The sequence below is a fragment of the Python bivittatus genome, unplaced genomic scaffold (assembly GCF_059951505.1).
Source record: "Python bivittatus isolate LINGU-HERP-01145 unplaced genomic scaffold, Pbiv_v1 ctg000340_np1212, whole genome shotgun sequence".
Lineage (NCBI taxonomy): Eukaryota > Metazoa > Chordata > Lepidosauria > Squamata > Pythonidae > Python > Python bivittatus.
In genome coordinates, this window is record NW_028277056.1 from 23,339,450 (window position 1) to 23,360,483 (window position 21,034).

The 21,034-nt window shown below is 39.1% G+C and overlaps 1 protein-coding gene across 3 annotated transcripts in view; it reads left to right on the forward strand.

Moving 5' to 3' along the window:
- The first annotated feature begins 4,840 nt into the window (after positions 1-4,840).
- Positions 4,841-21,034, forward strand: part of B3GLCT (beta 3-glucosyltransferase) — a 70,295-nt gene continuing 54,101 nt past the window's right edge. Inside the window, exons 1-3 of one of the 3 annotated variants that reach the window (XM_088140705.1) lie at positions 4,841-5,269; positions 13,062-13,120; positions 18,866-18,905. In XM_088140705.1, the coding sequence (XP_087996831.1) occupies positions 5,188-5,269; positions 13,062-13,120; positions 18,866-18,905 (181 nt within the window). In that variant the 5' untranslated portion in view covers positions 4,841-5,187. Of the gene's footprint in view, positions 5,270-5,569; positions 5,750-13,061; positions 13,121-18,865; positions 18,906-21,034 lie in introns of those variants that run through there. The other 2 variants (XM_088140704.1, XM_088140706.1) reach the window with 2 other exon arrangements.

Genomic DNA, 21,034 nt, shown 5'->3' on the forward strand with positions numbered 1-21,034 from the left:
TGTAAGAAAAAGTTAGAAATGGGCATATCATTAGAACTTGCTGTAAATGCTATTAATTCATTATTTAATCTTGTAAAATTTGTACTGATCAAATCTTTCTAAAGATGATGTGTTTCTATTGAAACTTATCATATACTTTTTTCTGTTTGTAAACTAGTTTGAGATTAACTTAAACCAAGGGAATATCTTTTTGTTGCAGTTAATTGGCCAACCTCAGGAAATAATTCATGTGCCTGTTAGTTAAACCCTGCATGTTTTAGAAAGTGGCCTTAAAACCCCATAAACTTTAGAACACAATCCAGTGTTTATGTGCTTAGAAACAAGGGGTCTTGTTCCTTTTTTTTTTTTTTGTTCACCACTAGTGTTAAAATCTCATGTCCAAAAAGTTTTTGACTTCCACAAGCATAATCAGTTAGTGCAAAATCCTTGATACGATTATGGCATGGGTACATAATTTTGCAGAGGTAACTGTCAACCATTAATCAATAAACCTAACCTATTTTGATGGGGAAAAGCACGAGATAGCCAAAAGAAGTGGACTTAATCAATTTGGTGCACAAAGTGTCTGGGCAAAACACTTTTTGGCAGGCAGAAAAGGAACAAGAGCTAAAACAATTTTGACTAATTTGAATTCAGTGGAATATACTCCCAAATATAGTATATATGTAGTAGGTTGCATTTTTAGAACGCAGTAAGACCTATTATACTCCGTAAGACTTTTTTCCCCCAGACAATTATGTACAGATTATAGTCTTAATTTCATTTAAAATAAATCAGCATTTATACTGCAAGTTTTTTGTAATATGTTGCTTTAAAGAGCAACACAATCTGCTTACTGTACTTTTATTAACCTTTCTGAAATGCCTCTCTAAAGGGTCATGGTTCTGTTCAGTTGATAATGTTAAATATAATTGTTTTCTCTTAAATTTTCTGAGCGCTTGGTGATGCATAATAGAACCTGTAAATAATTTTCCCTAGGGCGATGCATTTAAATAACCTGTTTCTTGTTTCCCTTTAACTTGGGGGTGGGGAACTTGTAGCCCCGGATCACTCTTGTGACTTGCTTGTGTTTAAAAAGCATGTATAACGTTTTCATTAACCAAAAATGTTGTATGTTTGAAGGTATACATATGCTTTTCTAAGTGAATGGTAAAATAGCCTCCCTTAAAGCTGTGTTTACAAAGACTTCTCAAAAGCCTTCATCAATGTACTTATAATGCAATAAATATCATTGTTATTCACTATAAATCCTAATGATTTTTTCCACAGCTGATGTGTAAATAGTACATTTTCTCATTGTGACTGTCTCAATTAGCAGTGTTTTGGCACTCTGAATCTAATTTCCCTCCCCTTAACTAACATCTACCATTGGAAGACCTGAAGGACCAGGTTATGAACAGATTGTCATGGAGAAAATCTATGTGGTCGCTAAGAATCGACACCAACTTGATAGTACATAATCAGTCAATCAATAACTAACATCTCTTGTTACTGTTATGAGAAACATAAATGTTTTAATAGCTATAGAAGTGAGACATACTCTTCCAAACTATAAATATTTCAAAACTGAATTTTGTTTCATTCTAATAAGACATATTGAAATGTTCTCTTACTATACCATTCAATCATATCAACACACTCATATAGCTATGCTCACACATAAGTCGTATATTAGCTTTCCAGCCTGAAACTCCTATTATACTCTTGTATATTCTGCAGATGTCAAGAGTCAGATGACTACCATTCCATTTGCCCAAATCTTCTGATCTTACACTGAAACAAAGCAGGATGTGAGGGAGAGAGATGTTCATACTCTATATATTTGCCAGGATGCAACTGTAACTGACAGGCCTACTGCATTGTGAAACCATAGTGCTTGCAAAGAACTGACAACCAATCATAATGTGGTCTTCCTAGCCAATAGGTAAGTACAGAGATGGCTCAATCAGTTAATAATTGTCTGATGGCCAGCATGGGATGCCTCATTCCTTCCCTGCCCCCTCTCACCAAAAGTAACCATTTCCCTTCTGTAAAAACAAACAAATGAATATTTTCAGGTGTTTTTCATAAAGGCAATCTGCGAAGCCACCTATTCTGCCCTGGATTTGGTACTGATTCCAGTCACAATAGGATGGTGGGAGGTGTGTTAATGGACGTTAAAATCATCCAGTGCAGAACAGTAGTGAAATGCTGTTGCTTCTGAGGCAATGTGAACAATTGTTGCAGCCTAAGCCAAAAATCCAGACTATAGTACAGGGTAGCTAAGAGATACAGGAAGACCTTTTTTTTCCTGTCATCCATTTTTCCTAACCTAGCTACGGTAACTGTCTTGGTTCTCCAACCATGGGTCTCTTCTGTTAAAATATATTTATTTCTGCTCAAAATTGATCATGCCAGTTCTAACTCCTATAGCAATGGTTCCCATTGTGTAGAACAGTGGTGCTTCATAAGGGTGCTGAAGGTGGTTGGCGCAACCACCACCATCTTTTTAAATGGCCAAAATCACAAAACTTTGTTGTTCTTGTTCAAAATTATGCAAATTCAAGCAACACCACCAAAATATCATGGGATATGGTAATCTTTTAAGAACATTAAAAATGGGTGTGGTAGACATCATCTGAGCAGGATACTTGTGCCATGCTGACTGTAGATGCCATGGTGCTATTCTCTGGCTTACATGATAGTCCTGAGAAGCTTTCAGTGATAACCAACTGTTGAATATGACAAAACAGGGAATCTCTATCATATATAACCTGGGATGAGGATGACTGAATATTCATTTTCTAGGAGCGCAGAAAGCTTTCGCTTTGAAGGCACAACACTGCTTTAGGATCCACAGAATGGTGAATTTAGCACTTTTCTGCAACTCTTTAAACTAAAATCTTTTGCCAGGATTGTGTGGCAGCTGCAGAATGGAGCTGAGCAATTCCAGAAAAAAAATGCAGTTACTATAAAGAGCCGCAGATAGGTGCCACATTCATTCCCACATATTCTGAAGTCTCTTTTTGCCTTTAAATCTGAAGTGCTGCACAGCCATAGAAAAAATCTGCTGAGGCTTTGAGATTAGAAGAGGTGCCATCTGAATCCCACCATCAGCAGAGTCCTGTTCGGTGGGAATGTGGGCGAAGGCATTTTTGATGGCTTCCTACCTGGCTGTGGAGTCCCTATCCAGAGAGGTCAAGCTAGCTTCCTGTTGTTCTTCCAATGGAAGCCAATCCAGAGAACATTGACTTTTAAAAACTAATTACTATCTCTACTGGGTAGCATTATTAGTATGGAATAGACTCTTAACCATCCTGCCTAGAAATGTGAAAGGATGATTACAAGTATTTATTAAATTTACACCATCACAATCCAAGCCAACTATCTGCAGTTTACAACAAGATTAAAAGAGAATAACACAACAGAAACAAATAGGTGGTATCATGCTCCAAAAGCTCACCAGAAGCAGTCCATTCTTCGAAAGGCAGATAATATTGGAGCTAATTAAACTTCCAACGGAAGGCCATTCTAGAGGACCAGTCCTACCATGGAAAAGCACCAGTTCCAGGCTTTAGCTGCTGAAAATGGAGACCAACCAGCTGCTTCTCCTGGCACGATCATATTAGTCAGGCTGACTCCAGTGGGGAGATGTGGTCCTGCAAGTAATTTGGGGCCAAGCCATAAAGAGCTTTATAGGTCAAAACCAGCACTTTAAATTGCACTTGGAAGCTAATCGAAAGCCAGTACAGGGCCTGCAATACAGGTGTAATACGATCCCATGGATATGTATGGGATAACTAATTCATCCTTAATGAGGACAGATGTATATACCTCAAGGAAGCAGATAGAAAAATAAAGTTGCTACATGATTACAGTTTGTATAGAAAGAGTATATTGTTTTTGTGAAAGGTTTATAAATAGTTCAGTGAGTTTGTAGAGGCTATACCTTTTGAGTACAAGTTCATAATTAGTTTATTGTTGACTATTATTCTAGAAAGCAGCGCTATAGACACCCTCGACACCAGGTAACTCCATGGGTTTAACCATGCTATTTTCTGGCAGTAATACAAAGTGCTTTGCCATTCAACTTTCTGGTCTAGCCTATATGCTGGAATTCTCTGGTGGTCCCCCTTCAGGGCACTGTACTAAGCAGGCCCAGATAAGGCTTAGTTTATTGGCCCAGACAAGGTTGGCAAAGTATGCCTACTTGCTGAAGTACAATGCTGGAAGATGCTGTCATTTCCACAAACCCTGTTCAGTTGCACACTGATATACCCTACTTCTAGCAGATTTGGGGGGGGGGGAAGGTCAGGGGGGAACACAGGCATGGGTTCATTTTTAAAGATTTATATTATGAATTCGATCTGGAGCAAGTACACAGTAGGGAGTAGATGTGGGACCTTGGCCAATCTCTGGTTGACCACCTGTTTACCTGTTGCTTAGATTATTTCAAAGGTTAGGCTAACTGCTAAGAGACACTGTGTCAGCTGTTTTGCTGTATACATTAAAAACAATCTGTGGACCTCAGGGACCCTAGTTCAGAAAAGAAAAAAAAGTACATTACCAACACTTGTTCTGTTGAGATGGGCAGCCATATAAATTTGAGAAAAGGAAGGAAGGAAGGAAAAAGAAAGAAAGTTGTATCTACATCAGGTACTGTTTTCCCTGACTCCGCCTCAGAGCGTCATCCTATACTGACTGAGATGCTGAGCAAGGGGGAAAAGGTATTGCTCCCGTAGTAAAGATAAAGATTGTGAGCGTAGTAAAGATTGTGAGCAGCTGGTGCATAATTATATTGTGCAATACCAATGTAGCAGTACGGTGCAGTCTATCTGTGCTGCTAAGGATTCCAGCGTTTGAAGCAGCCAAAACCGAACCGCAAGGAGTGGGTAGGGAACTAGGAAGCCCTGCCGGTGAAGGAGAGCGGGTTTGGAGGGGGTGTGAAAAGCTAGTCCAGAAGGTTGGGGTTGACCCCTTCTCCGCGCCGACGGCGAGTGACCATTTCTCTCACTAGGTGGCGCCGCCACCTCCAACACGGCTCTTCTTTCTCCCTCGCTCCCACAGAGCTGCCCGGCACCGAGGCCGCTGGAAATCGGCGGCTGCTGCAGCAGGCGCGGAGACCAGCGCAGACCGGCGCCGTCCCTCCCTCGGAGCTGCGAACTCGGGGAAAGAGACGCGGCCGCTGCTGTCGCGGCCGCCGCTGGAATGCCGCGCGGGGAGGAGCGCGGCTGGCTCCGGACGCCCTCCGCCGTGGCTGCCCTTTTCCTCTTCTCGTGCTGCGCCCGGGGTAAGTGAGTCGCTGAGCGGGACCGGGGACCCGCAGCAAGAGCAGCTGCCGCTGCCGCCGCCGCCGCCGCCGCCGCCTCTTCCCCGTTTGGGGCGGGAAAGGGAAAGGCGGCAGCAGTCGCGGCACAAGAGCCGCTTTCTCGCCGCCAGCCCTTCCTGCCCGCCCGCGAAGGGAACCGGATGCGGCGGGAGCTTCGCCCTGCCTTGAAGTTTGTTCGCGGGATAGGCTGGCGGAGAACCAAGGGAAGTCGCCTGCCCTTCGTCCCTCTGCGTCGCTCGGGCGGCCGCTGCTTCCTGTCCCTCCTCGGTTTAGCGTCGCAGCCCGTCCGGCGAGGGAGAGTCTGGAGCGCAGACCCCAAGCCCTTGTTTTTCTGGGGTTGGGGGGAAAGAGCTAGCCCCGGAAACGAGTTGAAAACTCCGGAGAGGCAGGGCGCTCCCAACTCTCTCGAAGCGCTCTTCGCCTAGCCCTGGAAACAGAAAGGTGGCATGGCGTGAAATTTGCTGCCCCCGCCGATGATCCTTATCCTGCCACAAACGCGCCGACGGGGAACGCGCCGGCCTTATTTGTGGGGTGCGGGACACGTTAAAGGCAGGGATGGGTGGGTTCCCCAGGCGTTGTGCCTCTCCCATTCCGCCAGATCAGTCGGAGGGGAAACGTCTCTCAACCATTCTCCCCAACGCGGGATGGGGCAAAGGCAGGTTTAGCCGTCTGTTAAAATCTCTCTGGTTTTAGTCCCATCGGAGCTCTGTTTTTGTGCACCAGCAGCAGCCTATAAGCAACACCCACCCTGCCTGCTTGAAGAGGCTGCTGTTTTTCTGGGGCGGGATATGTGCTCTTGCAGGGGTTTCATGATGTTACTGCAACATGTCTTTTCTCATTCAGATAGGTCTTTGAGGGTGGAAAAGCAATGATAGCATAGCTGGCGAAGGCAGACACTGAACAGGTGATGCATAATGTTTAAACATGACAAAGGAAGGAGCAGCAATCATTTGAGTCATGTTGGAAGAACTGGCTTGGAATTTACACACTGATCATTTATGCATAAAATGTAAAGAAAAAAGCAAATCAGTTTCAGATATGCCAGAAAACAGAGCGTGTTCCCACAATACGTATGTTATTAGCCTACATGTGTGGGCCATGTGATTCAGTAGCCAAGGTTGATAGTTTTCTTGTGCTTATGTCTGATAATGAACCCAGAATGAATGTCATGTCTAGCTAGCATTCACTTGCATTTGAGGCATGTTTTTTCATTAGTTTAAAATTCTAGTTAGAAAGGCAACTGCTGTAAGTTTGGGCAACACAGTTAACTATAGAAAAGCCACTGGGGAGCTTCATGTGATGGCAACAAAGAGCTGGTAGATATATTCACCTTGATGAGATGGAGTTGTCTAAAGTTTCTGTGACCTCTCTGTCATGGGATAGCTATACTGTTAAAGGATTTAAGAGGCCTCAGTATCTACATGAGGAAAACTCAGAGACCTGTATTAAGATGCCCTGGAACTAGCAGAATATATGTAAATGCTATATTTACAGTATCATAAATTAAATTAATAAGTTTGTTAATTATATGATGGCATCTTATTTGAGAAAAAAGATAAAAATGTTTATTATTGTAGAAAAAGACTTAATATTTATTTAATTTGTATGTCCCCAGCTTCAACTGACTTCTGGCATTTAGTAGATGGCATTTTCAAACTAGCTTTTTCCTTATTGAATTTTGAAAAGGAATTATCAGTTATCTTTTAGTACCATTTCCTACCCAGGTTTGTACACTGAAACTCAAGAGAGTGTAAAAATGGAGAAACTAGAAATGTGTAAGCATAAAGCATTATCAGGCAGTAGGTAAGAATTTGCTAGTTGGATCTCTTCTTTTGATTTTTGTTTCTGTTATCTGGTGATACAGATACCATATATGTTAGCCAAGAAAGCTAAGTTGCAGTATGAATATAAGAAATACTTCCCTTCATCCTGATTTTCTAGAGCAGGTGTTATTATTTTGCACTCATAAACTTGAGAATTTTCCTCTAGGAACAGACATTTACTTATTCTGTGCAGTGTAATATAGGTAGTCCCCGGGTTAAGAATGCCTGGGTTACATACAGATGACCCATAGTTAAGAACAGAGCCTATTGTAGCAAAATTTGAGTTAAATACACAACGATTTGAGTTAAACACACAATGGTTCAAGTTCATTATACAATGCTACTTATACAGTATTATACAATAATACTGTTCTGGCTTACATACAAATTCGACTTAAGGACAGACCTTGGGAACGGAACTCGTTCGATAACCAACTAAGACTGTCAGTCTGATAAAATCTATGTTATATCATAGAACTATCAGTGAAAGATAAATAAACTATTCAAATGCAAGTTGATTCAAACAAGAGTAAAACAACTCCAAGGAAAGAAAAAATGAAGGGTAGTCATTAATATTATTTTGGTGTATTTTTCCACAGGCTTTAATGGTAATGGCAGAATTCACAGAGCACCTAAAACTTTATAACTGCTGTACAAAGATTAAAATACAAAATAATGTCTATAGACCCACGAAACATAATACATAAGGGAAAATAATGGGGACAGAAAGGGGAAGTGAATATATTAAGTTCCAGTTTTTGAAGTTATCTAATCTCACTTATGTCATTTGGCAGACAGAGAGAAAAAGCAGTTTCTGAGATCTGTCCCTGCCTTTTATGTATTTTTCAGTTACATAATAAAACCTAGGAGGGAGCCCGATAAACTTCTGTGATTCATTCTAATGGTGTCCTTTCATTTGTAGAAAAGCTTTTGATCCAACTTAGGCTTGTCCTATTCATAGAGGAGGGGAGGCTGTTGATTCCCCATTTCCCCTGATTCTGCCTGCTGAAAATGTGCTGCCGGCAGCAACAGGGACCCTTCAGATCAGCAAGAAAGATAGCGTTAAGGTGCAGGAGGAGAAATTGATAAAAATCCTCTCCTTGCTACAAGAGGCCTCTGCTAGTTCAAATGGAAGACAGTAACAGTGTAGGCACTGTTAAAATCATATCACTTAAATGTCAGTGGTCACAAATGTTATCTGAAAACATATATTGTTTCTTCTTTTTCTGGTGTTTGGGTTATCTTATTTAATTTAGTCAAATAAGACCACCCAGACATCTACAGGCCTAGGAGAACCCAAGATTTAAATAAATGTTCAAAAATCTGTAGTCCTGTACAGTTATCTCTGCCTAAATCCTATCAAACTCAGTGGAGAAACTTCTGAATAATATATAGGCCAACACTCTTAGTTAAATAATTAAAGCATTTTCTCTGGAACTTTCAGTTGTAGAAATCTAAAAGTAAGCTTGTATGTCTGCTGGGCTGAAGCTTCAGTCTCATTATTCATTAAGTGATGATTTGGGAATATGTTTTATTTAGACAGTATTCACTTTAGATACCTAACTGTACTGTATAATTTACCAAACCAGTAGAGAAAAGGATTGCTAAAGAGGAAGGGGAAATAAAAATTTGATCCACATGTATACGCAGAAGGGAATTTGCATGCAATGCCCATTTGATTCAACTTTGTGATATGAGCCACTGGAGCAATAAGCAAAAAAATGAGAAAGAGCAGTGCTGGCTCAAACCAGAAAGGAAATGTATGTTGGGCAGTGTAAACATGACTAAATAAATAAAAGTGAATTTTATATCCACATCTGTGTTAGTGAGTCCTGTTGAACTCAACAGGTCTAATTTGCATAGGGCTACATTATAAAATAGAAGCTAGACTTATTTACAGGGTTTTTTTCATAGTGTTAAGTTTTTAAAGAAAGGGTTTATCTGGTTTAGCTGTGTAATTCTTAGTTAGATTCATGGTATATTAATTCTGTGTCAGAAATAGGGTTCTGTGCTATTTGAGATATTTAAAAGTTACTGGAAGTATACCCTTAAACTCACCTGCATTTTAATTCATGTCTAGTTACTTAAATTCTGATCAGCGTGAAAAAACAATAGCAACAACAAACTCCCAAGAAGAATATGTATTTGGAAAAGAATTTAATTTCTCTAATGAAGGGTTTTTTTAATGTTGATCTTGAAACTGTAATTTTGAAGATGACATTGAGTTTGCTTGTGCAAAGTCTGTTTTTCAAAATGTAACTAAAACTCTTGCAACCTGATGTAAAACGTATCGCTTTAAAAGTAAATCCCATTTATTTAGTTATACATGCAATTCTAATTCTAGAATGTTCTAAAATAATTTATCAGGAATTTACAGAGATGGATTTAAGGTATCCAAATGTAAGTAGATGATCACTTGACAGCATATGGAAGCTTACCACATGATTTCATGAGTTTATTGCTATTTTCTCATCATCTGAATATTTTTTTTCTGTATGGCATTTATCACCATAATCTGCATTAACTCCTAGGGGTGTACGATAAAACCCCTTAGGACAGATGGTGCACACTCATCATCTCCCAATAAAATTAAGAATGCAACCAGTGTCCTTGCCTAGGTTTGCTAATAGACTGGATAAAGGAAATCAACCTGAAATTAAATCTAGATGGTATTGTGGTTCAACAGGAGACGGCACTTGGGATTCATGTTCAGCATGCTTTGAACAGGATTACCCTCCTCCTGAAAGAGCAGATCCACAGTTTAGGATGTAATTGCTGGACTGAAAGATGGTTGTTGTGTAGAATGCATTTGCTTTTTAGTCTTTTATTGCTCTAATATGCAGAAAACAAGGAATACAGAAAAGGGAATATATTTTCTTATAATACAAATAAAAACATCAACATCAGCATTAAACTTTGAACATACAGACACTGGTCGTCAGCCTTTCCAGAATGTGAATAGAAAGCTACTTCATAGGCACAGATTCAAAAACACCTATCTTCAAGACTGCAAACTAGCAGTAATATTGTCTTTCCCTCATAAAAGAATAACCTTTTCTGCTATCCCTCATGTTCAGTAAATCCATAATTCTGCCTCTGTGAATTATTGGGGAAATACAAGGCAGAGCTGGATGAGAAAGAAGAGTAAAAGGAGAAGCAATAGAAAAGAAAATGGAAGAACTGGCCTAGTGTGGTGGTCTGGTAGTTCGTAAATGATGGAGATGCTGAAAGCACCATAGAGGAGAAGTTCTATTCTTGCCACAACACAGCTGGCACTGGTGAGCCCTCAAAGGTGCAGCTGTCATTGTGGAACCATTTGGCAGAATATCAGTGGGGAGAGGAGAGTCTCAGCAGAGTTGTGTAAAGCCTGGAATGTCACCAGGCTGCCATGTGGATCTGCCAAGAAATGCAAGCCTGTGGAACTGGTGATTGCTGTGGTTGTCTGACCAGGCTAATGGAAGGAGGTGGTCAGAGAAGGCTGGCAGCAGGAAGGAATTGGAAGGTCAGGGGGGTACCTGGAAGCCTATAGGCAATGTGCAACATTTGGCAGTTGCTTCATCTGTCCCCTGTTGTAATTGGTTTACAGAGAAGACTGTTGTCATGTTTTGTGAGTCATCTTTTTTGAGATGGGCAGATAGCTAGACTTCCACCCATCCCTCTGATTTCCAGAACAACTACTTCTGACTGAAGTGCATTGAAAGGGAGATTTAACTTGAGCAGATAGTTCCAAGGTAATCTGATCCAAGTCATGGAGGACTTGAATTTATTTTATTTATCGTATTTATATAGCTGCCCATCTCACATAAAAGTGACTCTTTTTGTGCTCGGAAACAAAGAGATAGCTGGTGCAGCACCTAAATCAGTGGTGTAATCCTGCCAAAGGAACTCTCATCTATCAGTTGTGCTGCCACATTCTGCTCTGGCTGAAATAGATAAAACAGTTTACTTCTTACTTAGCATATTAAGTTTAAAAGATTTCAGACTTAAAATTGTTAATTCCTAAAAAATATATTCTCCATAAAGGAATTTGTATTTTATGTACAATAGCGCTACTCAAGTGATTCATAAATCATATTATTTGAGATTTGTGTAACAATTTATCAAATATCAAACGCTGTTCTTTAAAACAGCTGTGCAATAACATATACATAAATGATATATAAACAAAATTATAAACTATTCATTTAACTGGGGGGAAAGGGCAGAGAAGAAAGCAAGGAAAACCCGTGGCATATAAGTTCATTGTAAAGCAAACCCTTGTTGCCCAGGATACAAGAATAGGCAACTAAGTGAATATCCAGACTGCAGCCTGGTCAGTTCTCTCACAGTGTTTCTCCAAATAGCCCTAGGTAGAAGCAGTCTGTTCCTTAGATAATTTCAAACTGTTGGAACCAACAGCATATCTTGAAAACAGAAGTTACATATATGTGAAAATGAGCTCCTCTGAGTAACCCAGCTGCAGTATTCTGCACTTGCTATTATCTCTGAATCACTCAAGGGCACATTACAGGAATCTGATGTTGAGGTTACCAAGGTATGTACAAGGTTGTCCTTGTTCAGAAAGGTAGCCACCATAACAGCTAGTAATAGGGTTATTTAGCACAATACTGTGTACCTGTTCCTGCAGGGAGACTGGAACCATACCCAGAGTGCAACTCAGGTGACTCAGTCTTCCACTTCAGCCAATTTGCCTTTATCCAGCCCACCCTTATATCCAAGCATAGGCTTGATTGTACACAACCACACCTGACAGGTGTAGATTTTTGTAGATTATAAGTTGCTTTATAAATGAAATATGCTTTTGGTATCCACACAGTGTGACTGCCAGTATGTATTTAGGTGAACCATTCTGTAACCAAACTTAAAGATGGTATCAAATTATTCAGGGTAATAGATTTTTAAGCAGAATAAGAAAAAATGATGAGAGTAAGAATCACAAGAACAAATAAGATTCAGTATAAGCAAATTCAAACTAATGTATATAAAAATAAAACATCTTAAATCATGAAAATATTATGAAAATATCATAATTACTTTGAAAAACTTATTGAGATAGTGATGGACAGTTAATTGGACTAACTCAACTGTATTGGTAAATTCTGTGTTATGTATTATTCCATTACTTATCAAATAAATTTGAACTATTGTAAAACAGTTCTGTTGATCATATATAAAAAAGGATATCAAGGCGTTGGAAGAACACACATAGCAAACCAAACCAAAAGAGTACAGAACTGTAGTGTATGTCTTGAATATTGTTGTTTTCTGAAGCTGAGTTCAGTACTACCTTCTTCCCGCCTCAGATCTAATTTAATGTGGTTATATGGCAAACCTGTTTTCAAAATATGCCAGATAGTGTTGCTTCTGTCCATCTTAGGACTTGGGGACCTTTAACTGCAAACCTTTGGGAAGCATATTAGTGGTGGCTTTGCTGCTGTTCTGATTGTGGCCAGCTCTCTCCTAGCCTCGCTCTCCTGACATTGTTTCAGGAAAAATGGAGCGTGAACAATTCCTCCCTCTGAAGGAGTCCTCTCTAATAAATGCAGACATTAAGCTGAACCTAAGAGTAAAGGGAATATTGGTATGCATGTACATTATTTAGAAAAGTAAAGTGCTTGTTGACAAAGACGTGTGTATATATGTATGTACTGCATAGGTTCTGTTTTGACTTGATGCTATATAAATTGGCCTCAGATCAATAATTATTTATTCCAGGAAGCATGAGAGTAACATTTTCACACTACAGTAAGCAATACTAATTTTAAACATAATTATTTCGTGCTTGAATAAGACTATTACAGAATTCTACGCATTTAAGACATATTGTTATCCAAATGGCTTTTTAAATTCTATGTAAACATAATTTGTTGTATTTTAAAAAATGAGATACAAGTTTGAAAGAAAGCTAACTTTGTTCTCCTTTTTTCCAGCTTTAATTCTACATGTTGCTGCTGAAAATGGAAAGGATTGGATTGGACTCCTGACAGAGGTACTAAATTCTTGTCAGAAGACAGCAGGAAGCTTTGAAAAGATTTACCTGTAAAATATGTCAGGTTTTGATATAAATAGGTTTGCTTGAAATGGAAAAGAAGTTTTTCACAACTCTGATTGTGAACTGCCTTGTAATCTCATATTTTAAAGTTGTTTTCATACCCATCATGCTTACTGTCCGTTAAATCCATTGGAGTTGGGCGGCTTATAAATTCAAATAAAGAAAAAAAAATACTGTTCATATATGGTTCGATATATGTGGAAAGACATGGCATGTCATAGCAGGTGATAGCATTCAGCTCAGCTTTGTCAGTACTTGGATGGGAGACCACTAGGATATGCCAGGGTTAGTCAGTAGACTGAGAATACTTTCCTCCATATATTGCATGGTTATTTCCTACTGCAAACATTACCTTCATGAGTGTGAGCCCAATGCATATTGTTGTATATGTTGTATATTAATATATATTGTGTGTATACACAAACACACACACACACACACATTTGCTCTTCTTAAGCAACAGATGGTTCTTACATTGCTAGAAATGTTATACATTAGTCATTCTTCAATATTTTTCTTATTTTATTGTCTGAAATATTTATGCTACTTCAATTTAAAATTGTATTATATACAGTACTGTGCAAAAGTTTTAGGCAGGTGTGAAAAAATGCTGTAAAGTAAGAATAATAAATAATAAAGTAAGAATGCTTTCAAAAATATATATTGTAATTGTTTATGTTTATCAATTTACAAAATGCAAAGTGAGCAAACAGAAGAAAAACACAAATCAATATTTGGTGTGACCACCCTTTGCCTTCAAACCAGCATCAATTCTTACACTTGCACACTTTGTACACTTGCACAAAGTCAGGGATCTTGTAGGATTAGTCAGGTGTATGATTAACCAATTATACCAAGCAGGTGCTAATGATAATCTATTTCATATGTAGGTTGAAACACAGTTATTAACTGAAACAGAAACAGCTGTGTAGGAGGCTTAAAACTGGGTGAGGAACAGCCAAACTCTGCTACGAAGGTGAGGTTGTGGAAGACAGTTTCATGTCACAGGTCATACACCATGGCAAGACTGAGCACAGAAACAAGACACAAGGTAGTTATATTGCATCAGCAAGGTCTCTCCCAGGCAAACATTTCAAAGCAGACTGGGGTTTCAAGATGTGCCGTCCAAGCTTTTTTGAAGAAGCACAAAGAAATGGGCAACGTTGAGGACTGTAGACACAGAGGTCGGCCAAGGAAACTTAATGCAGCGGATAAAAGACACATCATGCTTACTTCCCTTCGACATGGGAAGATGTCCAGCAGTGCCATCTGCACAGAACTGGTGGAAACCAGTGGGACCCAGGTACACCCATCTACTGTCCGGAGAAGTCTGGCCAGAAATGGTCATCATGGAAGAATTGTGGCCAAAAAGCCATACCTCTGACGTGGAAACAAGGCTAAGCGACTCAACTATGCACGAAAACATAGGAACTGGGGTGCAGAAAATGGCAGCAGCTCCTCTGGACTGATGAGTCAGAATTTGAAATATTTGGCTGTAGCAGGAGGCAGTTTGTTTGTCAGAGGGCTGGAGAGTGGTACAAGAATGAGTGTCTGCAGGCAACAGTGAAGCATGGTGGAGGTTCCTTGCAAGTTTGGGGCTGCATTTCTGCAACTGGAGCTGGAGATTTGGTCAGGATCAATGGTGTCCTCAATGCTGAGAAATACAGGCAGATACTTATCCATCATGCCATAGCATCAGGGAGACACATGATTGGCCCCAAAATTATTCTGCAGCAGGACAATGACCCCAAACATACAGCCAATGTCATTAAGAACTATTTTCAGCATAAAGAAGAACAAGGAGTCCTGGAAGTGATGGTTTGGCCCCCACAGAGCCCTGATCTCAACATCATCAAGTCTGTCTGGGATTACATGAAGAGAGAAGGATCTGAGGCAGCCTACATCCACAGGAGATCTGTGGTTAGTTCTCCTAGATGTTTGGAACAACCTACCTGCCAAGTTCCTTCAAAAACTCTGTGCAAGTGTGCCTAGAAGAATTGATGCTGTTTTGAAGGCAAAGGGTGGTCACACCAAATATTGATTTGATTTGGGTTTTTTTTCTGTTTGCTCACTTTGCATTTTGTAAATTGATAAATGTAAACAATTACATTATATATTTTTGAAAGCATTCTTACTTTACAGCATTTTTTCACACCTGCCGAAAACTTTTGCACGGTACTATATGTTTTACGGAAGATACATTGTACATTAAAAACAGTTTTAAATATGTTAAATATTCAATTCTGCATGCCCCCTGCACAAAATACTCTAAACAACACTGACTGCTTAATCACTGTCCATATTACTTTTATTTTCAGTCCCTCTTAAGTTACCCTAATCTATTTATTACACGAGGTACTGAATGATTTCTGTCATTGGCTGTCATAGTTTAATTATTTTACAAACTTACTTTTTGCAAAAAAAAGTCACCAGTTACACAAACCGCCTTTCAAAACTAATAAAAACAAGCTGCCAAAAAGAGCGATAGTAAACAATTTGATGTGCACAATAGATTCTTGCACAATTTTTTAAGGTCTAAAATATGTAACTTCTCAGTAAGAGCTCAATAAAAATCTAATCTCTAAGGGAATTCTACAGAAGGTGTCATAAAAGTGCATAAAATGATACAGAGCAAGGCTTTTCCCAGTGACATTAGTAAGACTAATTCATTATAGAAAAGCTTCTCCCAGATGGTTCAGGGACTTGAAGTGGACTTGGAAGTTAATAAGCAGTGTTAATGAACTTGGTTCTACACTCCAGCCAATAATGAAGCAAAAGCATCCTAAATGTGTTCTGAATTGGAAGGTAATTCTAAATAAAGCACATTATAGACATCTAAGTGAGCTATTAACCAATGCATTGCCTTGACTTAAGGAAAAAATTGTATCATTTGATCAGCCAAAATTTGTAACAGACCGTATTAGCCACCAGAGACAACTAAAAAAAAAAATTTATATTGGGGACTCTAGAATCAGAGCAAGCTCTGAGGGATACTACCATCCCAGGCTGTTTACTTGACATTCTTAAAGAAGTATAATAATGTTGAGAATAGAAGTCTCACCAGTTTCTTGTGACTATGATGCCAAGTACTGTATTACATACTGCAGAGCACTGAAAAATGAAACTCCTCTTGTCCACAAAAAACAGCAGAGAGACAAGAGGCACAAATTCAGAAAGGGTCCAGAATATTTATGCATGAGATAGATATGTTGAGAAATCAGACTTTGGAAAAAGGCAGCTTAAAAGAATAGCAGAAGTGGAAGTCCAGGAACTAGGATAATATATTTAGACCCACAATAATGCAATCCAGCTATCACATTAGGAATACAGAAGCAGGCCTATGGAGGTTAAAGAGAGGATGGCTTCTAAAGGGATAGTCTGCAAGGCATGCCAGACGCCCAGGCTGGCTGATCCCTGGCTTGCCTGGGTGGCTCTCCTTTGACCAACACTCGGGGAAAACGCTCCTTAGCAGTTTCACGGCACTCACTGAAGAGGGCTTCTTCCAATGTGACCTCTGCAATAGAAGGCTGAGAAAGGCTGTGGAGCAAGGCTAGGCAAGGCAGAAGCAAGGGACCACATTGCTTCAGGAAGCAGCTTTGAGGTGATGCCTCATTCAAAGCTTCATCCAAGCCAAACCACACTCTGAAGGTCTACACAGTCCTGATCTACTATGTATGTCTGTGTGTGTGTTCTTACCCTGTAGAACCCACAACTATATACAGTACCTACCTACCTCAGGACAAACATATTCATATTAATTCAATTAATGGTTAAAATTAATTGCATGTAAAATACTGGTAGTCCTCAGTTAATGGTAGCAGTTGGGACCAGAATTTCCAGTGCATGATTGCACCACTTAGCGACAGCAATTCCAGTTGCTGTCATTAAGCGAATCCCATGCTGTCATTAAGTGCAATATCACATCATTTGCAACCTCCTGCCAGCTTCCCCATTGACTTTGCTTGTTGGAAGACAGCAGGGAAGGGTGCAAATGGCAATCACGTGACCATGGGATGCTGCAGTGTCATAATTATGACCCAGTCACCAAGTGCCCAGATCACAATTACGTGACCATGGCTGGAACTTTGAGGACCGGTCGTAAGTACCATTTGTTCAGTGTTGTGTTATTGTAAGTTCAGACAGTTGCTGAATGAGTAGTTGTTAAGTGAGGACCACCTGTACACCTTTCAAAATAAGTTCTTCCCAAAGCAGCTAGCAAAATGTAATATCCGGAAATGCAAACAGCTTGCATAAACTAATATCTAGGAATGCAAATATTTCTCTCTGCTTGAACATTTTTAATATTTACACTTTTGAAAGAGGCTCCATGAAAAAATACTATGTAAGTTTACATGGAATATATTTTTTGTACTTCTGTATGCACTCCATTACTGAGGAAGGTGGGGGTACAGACTCTATAAAGCTAGTGTGGGTAATCTTTTAGTGGCCAAGGGTCACACTTAATGCATATACATAATATAATAGAATTTGGGGGAAATTTGAGGGTTGTTTTAGGACTTACAGTGTCATCTTCCTCCATATCCTACTCTCAAAATGTTAGGAAGCTTCTTCGTACCTCAAAATGGGAATGATCCATAGTTATGGCCAAAGGCTTTTCTGAATGCCATAAAAGGGACCTTGAGGGTTGTAGACTGCTCATTCCTGATGGAAGGAAGAAAAAGGAAAGGAAAAGCAAAGTGATTACAGGGCTATAGTCTCCTACAGTAAGCACTACCTTTTGAAGTTAGGTCATAATGAGCAACGATTTGGAATAATAAGTTAAAGAAGCTATACTTCACAGGTTGGTTAAAAAATACGTTAGACAAATAATTCCATTGTGCCTGTTATGATGCTGCAGTTCTATAAACATAGATTAGGAATGGTTCCTCTTGAATAGTGAGATTGTCACACAATCTATAGGCAATTTCAGCCAGTATCTGTTATGTCAGTTGCTTAGTCACTGCTGAACAGTAGTCAGGATATTTTTAGAACTTGGTTTCCTGGGTGATGGTGTGGTGAACTTTTTGCTCCAAAGCACAGTGTCGAGTTCTGTCATCTGTGTACATAGCACGGAATTATTAGATTTTGTTTTGATCTTTTCAGCTGTATTTAGATTGTAGAATAATTTGGATTTGAGCTTTCCTGGGATATATGTTCTCATAAATATTTGGCTATAGGGGATTACTTGTAAGAGTAATTCCCTTTAGTTATCTCTGTAAGTTCCAATTGATTGTAGCAAATGGTAATTTAAAAGGGTAAATTTGATCATAGTAGCCAATTTTCTATATTACAATTTCGAATAAAGTGGTGTAAAATAATGTACTGCTAAGTCCCCCTTTAATAAACTCACTTAAGCTGGGGATAGTGCAGTGGGGTAGCTAAGAATGTGAACGGGGAATTAAAATCTTAGCTACCAATGCATTTGGCGGCCTTAGGCAAGCTCCTGTATGGAAGTAATAAGATCAGCCTAACTTTGCAGGGCTTTTATAAGAATTACTGAGTTGGTAGGTGTGAAGCTCATTAAATACTTGAAACCTGCAATATAGATGCTGCTGCTGCTGCTGCACTAAGATTTTTGTTTAAGCTTGTGAATATTTTTAACCAGTTTTAATTATCTTAAGAGTGATTTTTTTTTCCCTATTTGATTACATTGTCAGTGTGGTTTCTGGTTTCTTAATATAGATGCCTGGAAAAAGTGGGAATTCAAGTCAAATAAGCAAAGGTAAGTCAACCTATTTGATATTAAAGTTTATAGTAAATTTAACAGGATGGATAATATGCATTTTCATTCATTGTCAGATTATCCCTGGTACTATCTTGCTAGGCCTTAATCCTCGTAACTGCTACATAGTTTTGTGACTGGATCTCTTTTCTTTATCCTCACAAGTACACACTTATAAGAACATAGGAAGACTCCACCAGATCAGACCAAGTGCATGCTTTATGTAGCAACTGATTTCCCTCAGACGCAGCCAGATACCTTTAAGAAGTCCACGTGTATAACGAAAGAACAGCAACAACGCTCTGGTTCCTGTTCTGCTCTAGTTGATATTAACTACAGCTGTACTGGGAGGCTGTAAAATACCCTCTGCTCTATGAATTTTAACTTCCCCTTTCAGTAAAAATTTGTTGATTTAACTAGGGCAGATTGTCCGTCTAGCCTAGTAATGTCTGTTAAGTAAGAAATGTGGTGCCTTCTTGGGCTGTAGCTTCTGCAGTTCTTTGCCATCAACCATGTTAGCTAATGGGAGCTTAAGTCCAAAATATCAAGGGTGGGGGTGGGACTTGACTAGCGGTGGGTCTTCATGGTTATGGACAAAATTCTTTCCCATCTCCTGCTACTGTAGTGTGATTACTTTATAATTTCAGTGAAGATGCAAGGGAATTATGCATTAACTGCTGAGATACGGACTCTTCCTGTTCTCTCTTTCCTTTTCTATTTCTGATTAAGTAGTTCTGATAAAAGATGCTCCTAAGCTTCATCTTGGCATGGTTATATTAATCTCTGCATTAGGCTTTTATCTGTTTAATATCATTCTTATCTTGTCATGATTGTGTTTATAAATGAGATGGTAAGAAATTATGTTATTGCAAAAAGCATTAAAAACTAAAGACTGAACATGGTGATAGTGCAGTTGGGTCTCCATATTATGGGATATGGATTCGTGTTTATTATACTAAAAAAATTGCTACTGCTCCCTGCATTCAGTGAGTGATAAGGAGGCACATGTCTTTAGTCTTGTAGTGAGTGTCATCTGAGTAGGACGGCTTGTGACCTTCGTGTTTTGTGTGTGTCTATGTTAGGCTACCCTGATTTGACTTCAGGCATCTGTGTAAGTGTTTAGGCATACATAAAAAACATCTGGGGCTATTTAAGCGAGAGTACAGATATTCATGGAATTTCACATTTCCATGGGAAGCGTTGACACACACACACCCTGGGAATATGGACACCTGACTATATGTAGAGTCAGTTCATTTACTTCTTCAAATACTCATTGACTTGTCAGTGCTCACAATTACCAATCTTTTAGAACCTTTTATAATCTCCATATTATTTCCAGGGGATTTTGGCATATGTGAATTAGTTCATTAGAATGAGTACTAACCTGAATAAAAAAATACAGTAAACATTGCAAATGTGATATTTTCCAAGCATGTTGTAACTACTTCAAACAAATATATTCTAAGAAATCTACTGAGTTGTTGGAAAGAAAAAAGACTCTGGAAATTTTCCATTAACTTGTTTATAGGAACTGCCCCAATCAGCACAAAGTAGATAAAAAAGGACAACTTTCTCATGTTGATATGTAAAGCCCAGCAAAATATGTCAAAGGCAGATTCACCAAAAAAAAAAAAAAAAATTACTAATAAAAAAGTAGGAAAAAAAGATTTTTTTCTTTGTTTCTTTAAGAGTCCACAATAATTCAAACTCCATTACTTTTTGCTTTTTTAAGCAGAACCAATAAGGAAATAGTTAAAAAGAAATCAATTTTCCCTTGAAATACCTATAATTGCCAAGAGGAAATAGCCCTCTGTGCCCAAGAAAAGCCTCTCTTTAATTATAAAAAGGTGATCTGTAAAAATTAAGAAATGGGATGGTCAGATCTAGAGTTCATTTGAGTTTGGCTTTGGCATGGCATGGAACTGGATGGAAATCCCACCTCCCAGCTGGTCACTGACCAGGGGATTGCAAAAACCTCTGCTTCGTGATCTCCTTGCCAGGAACAGCCATCTGGAGGACATATGATCAATTTCAGGTGTTCTCCTTAGCTCTGGAGAAATCTTTAGGCTCAAAGGGACCTGCCCAAGCCTTAAAAACTGCACTATCAGTCCCTTTGAGAAAGAGGC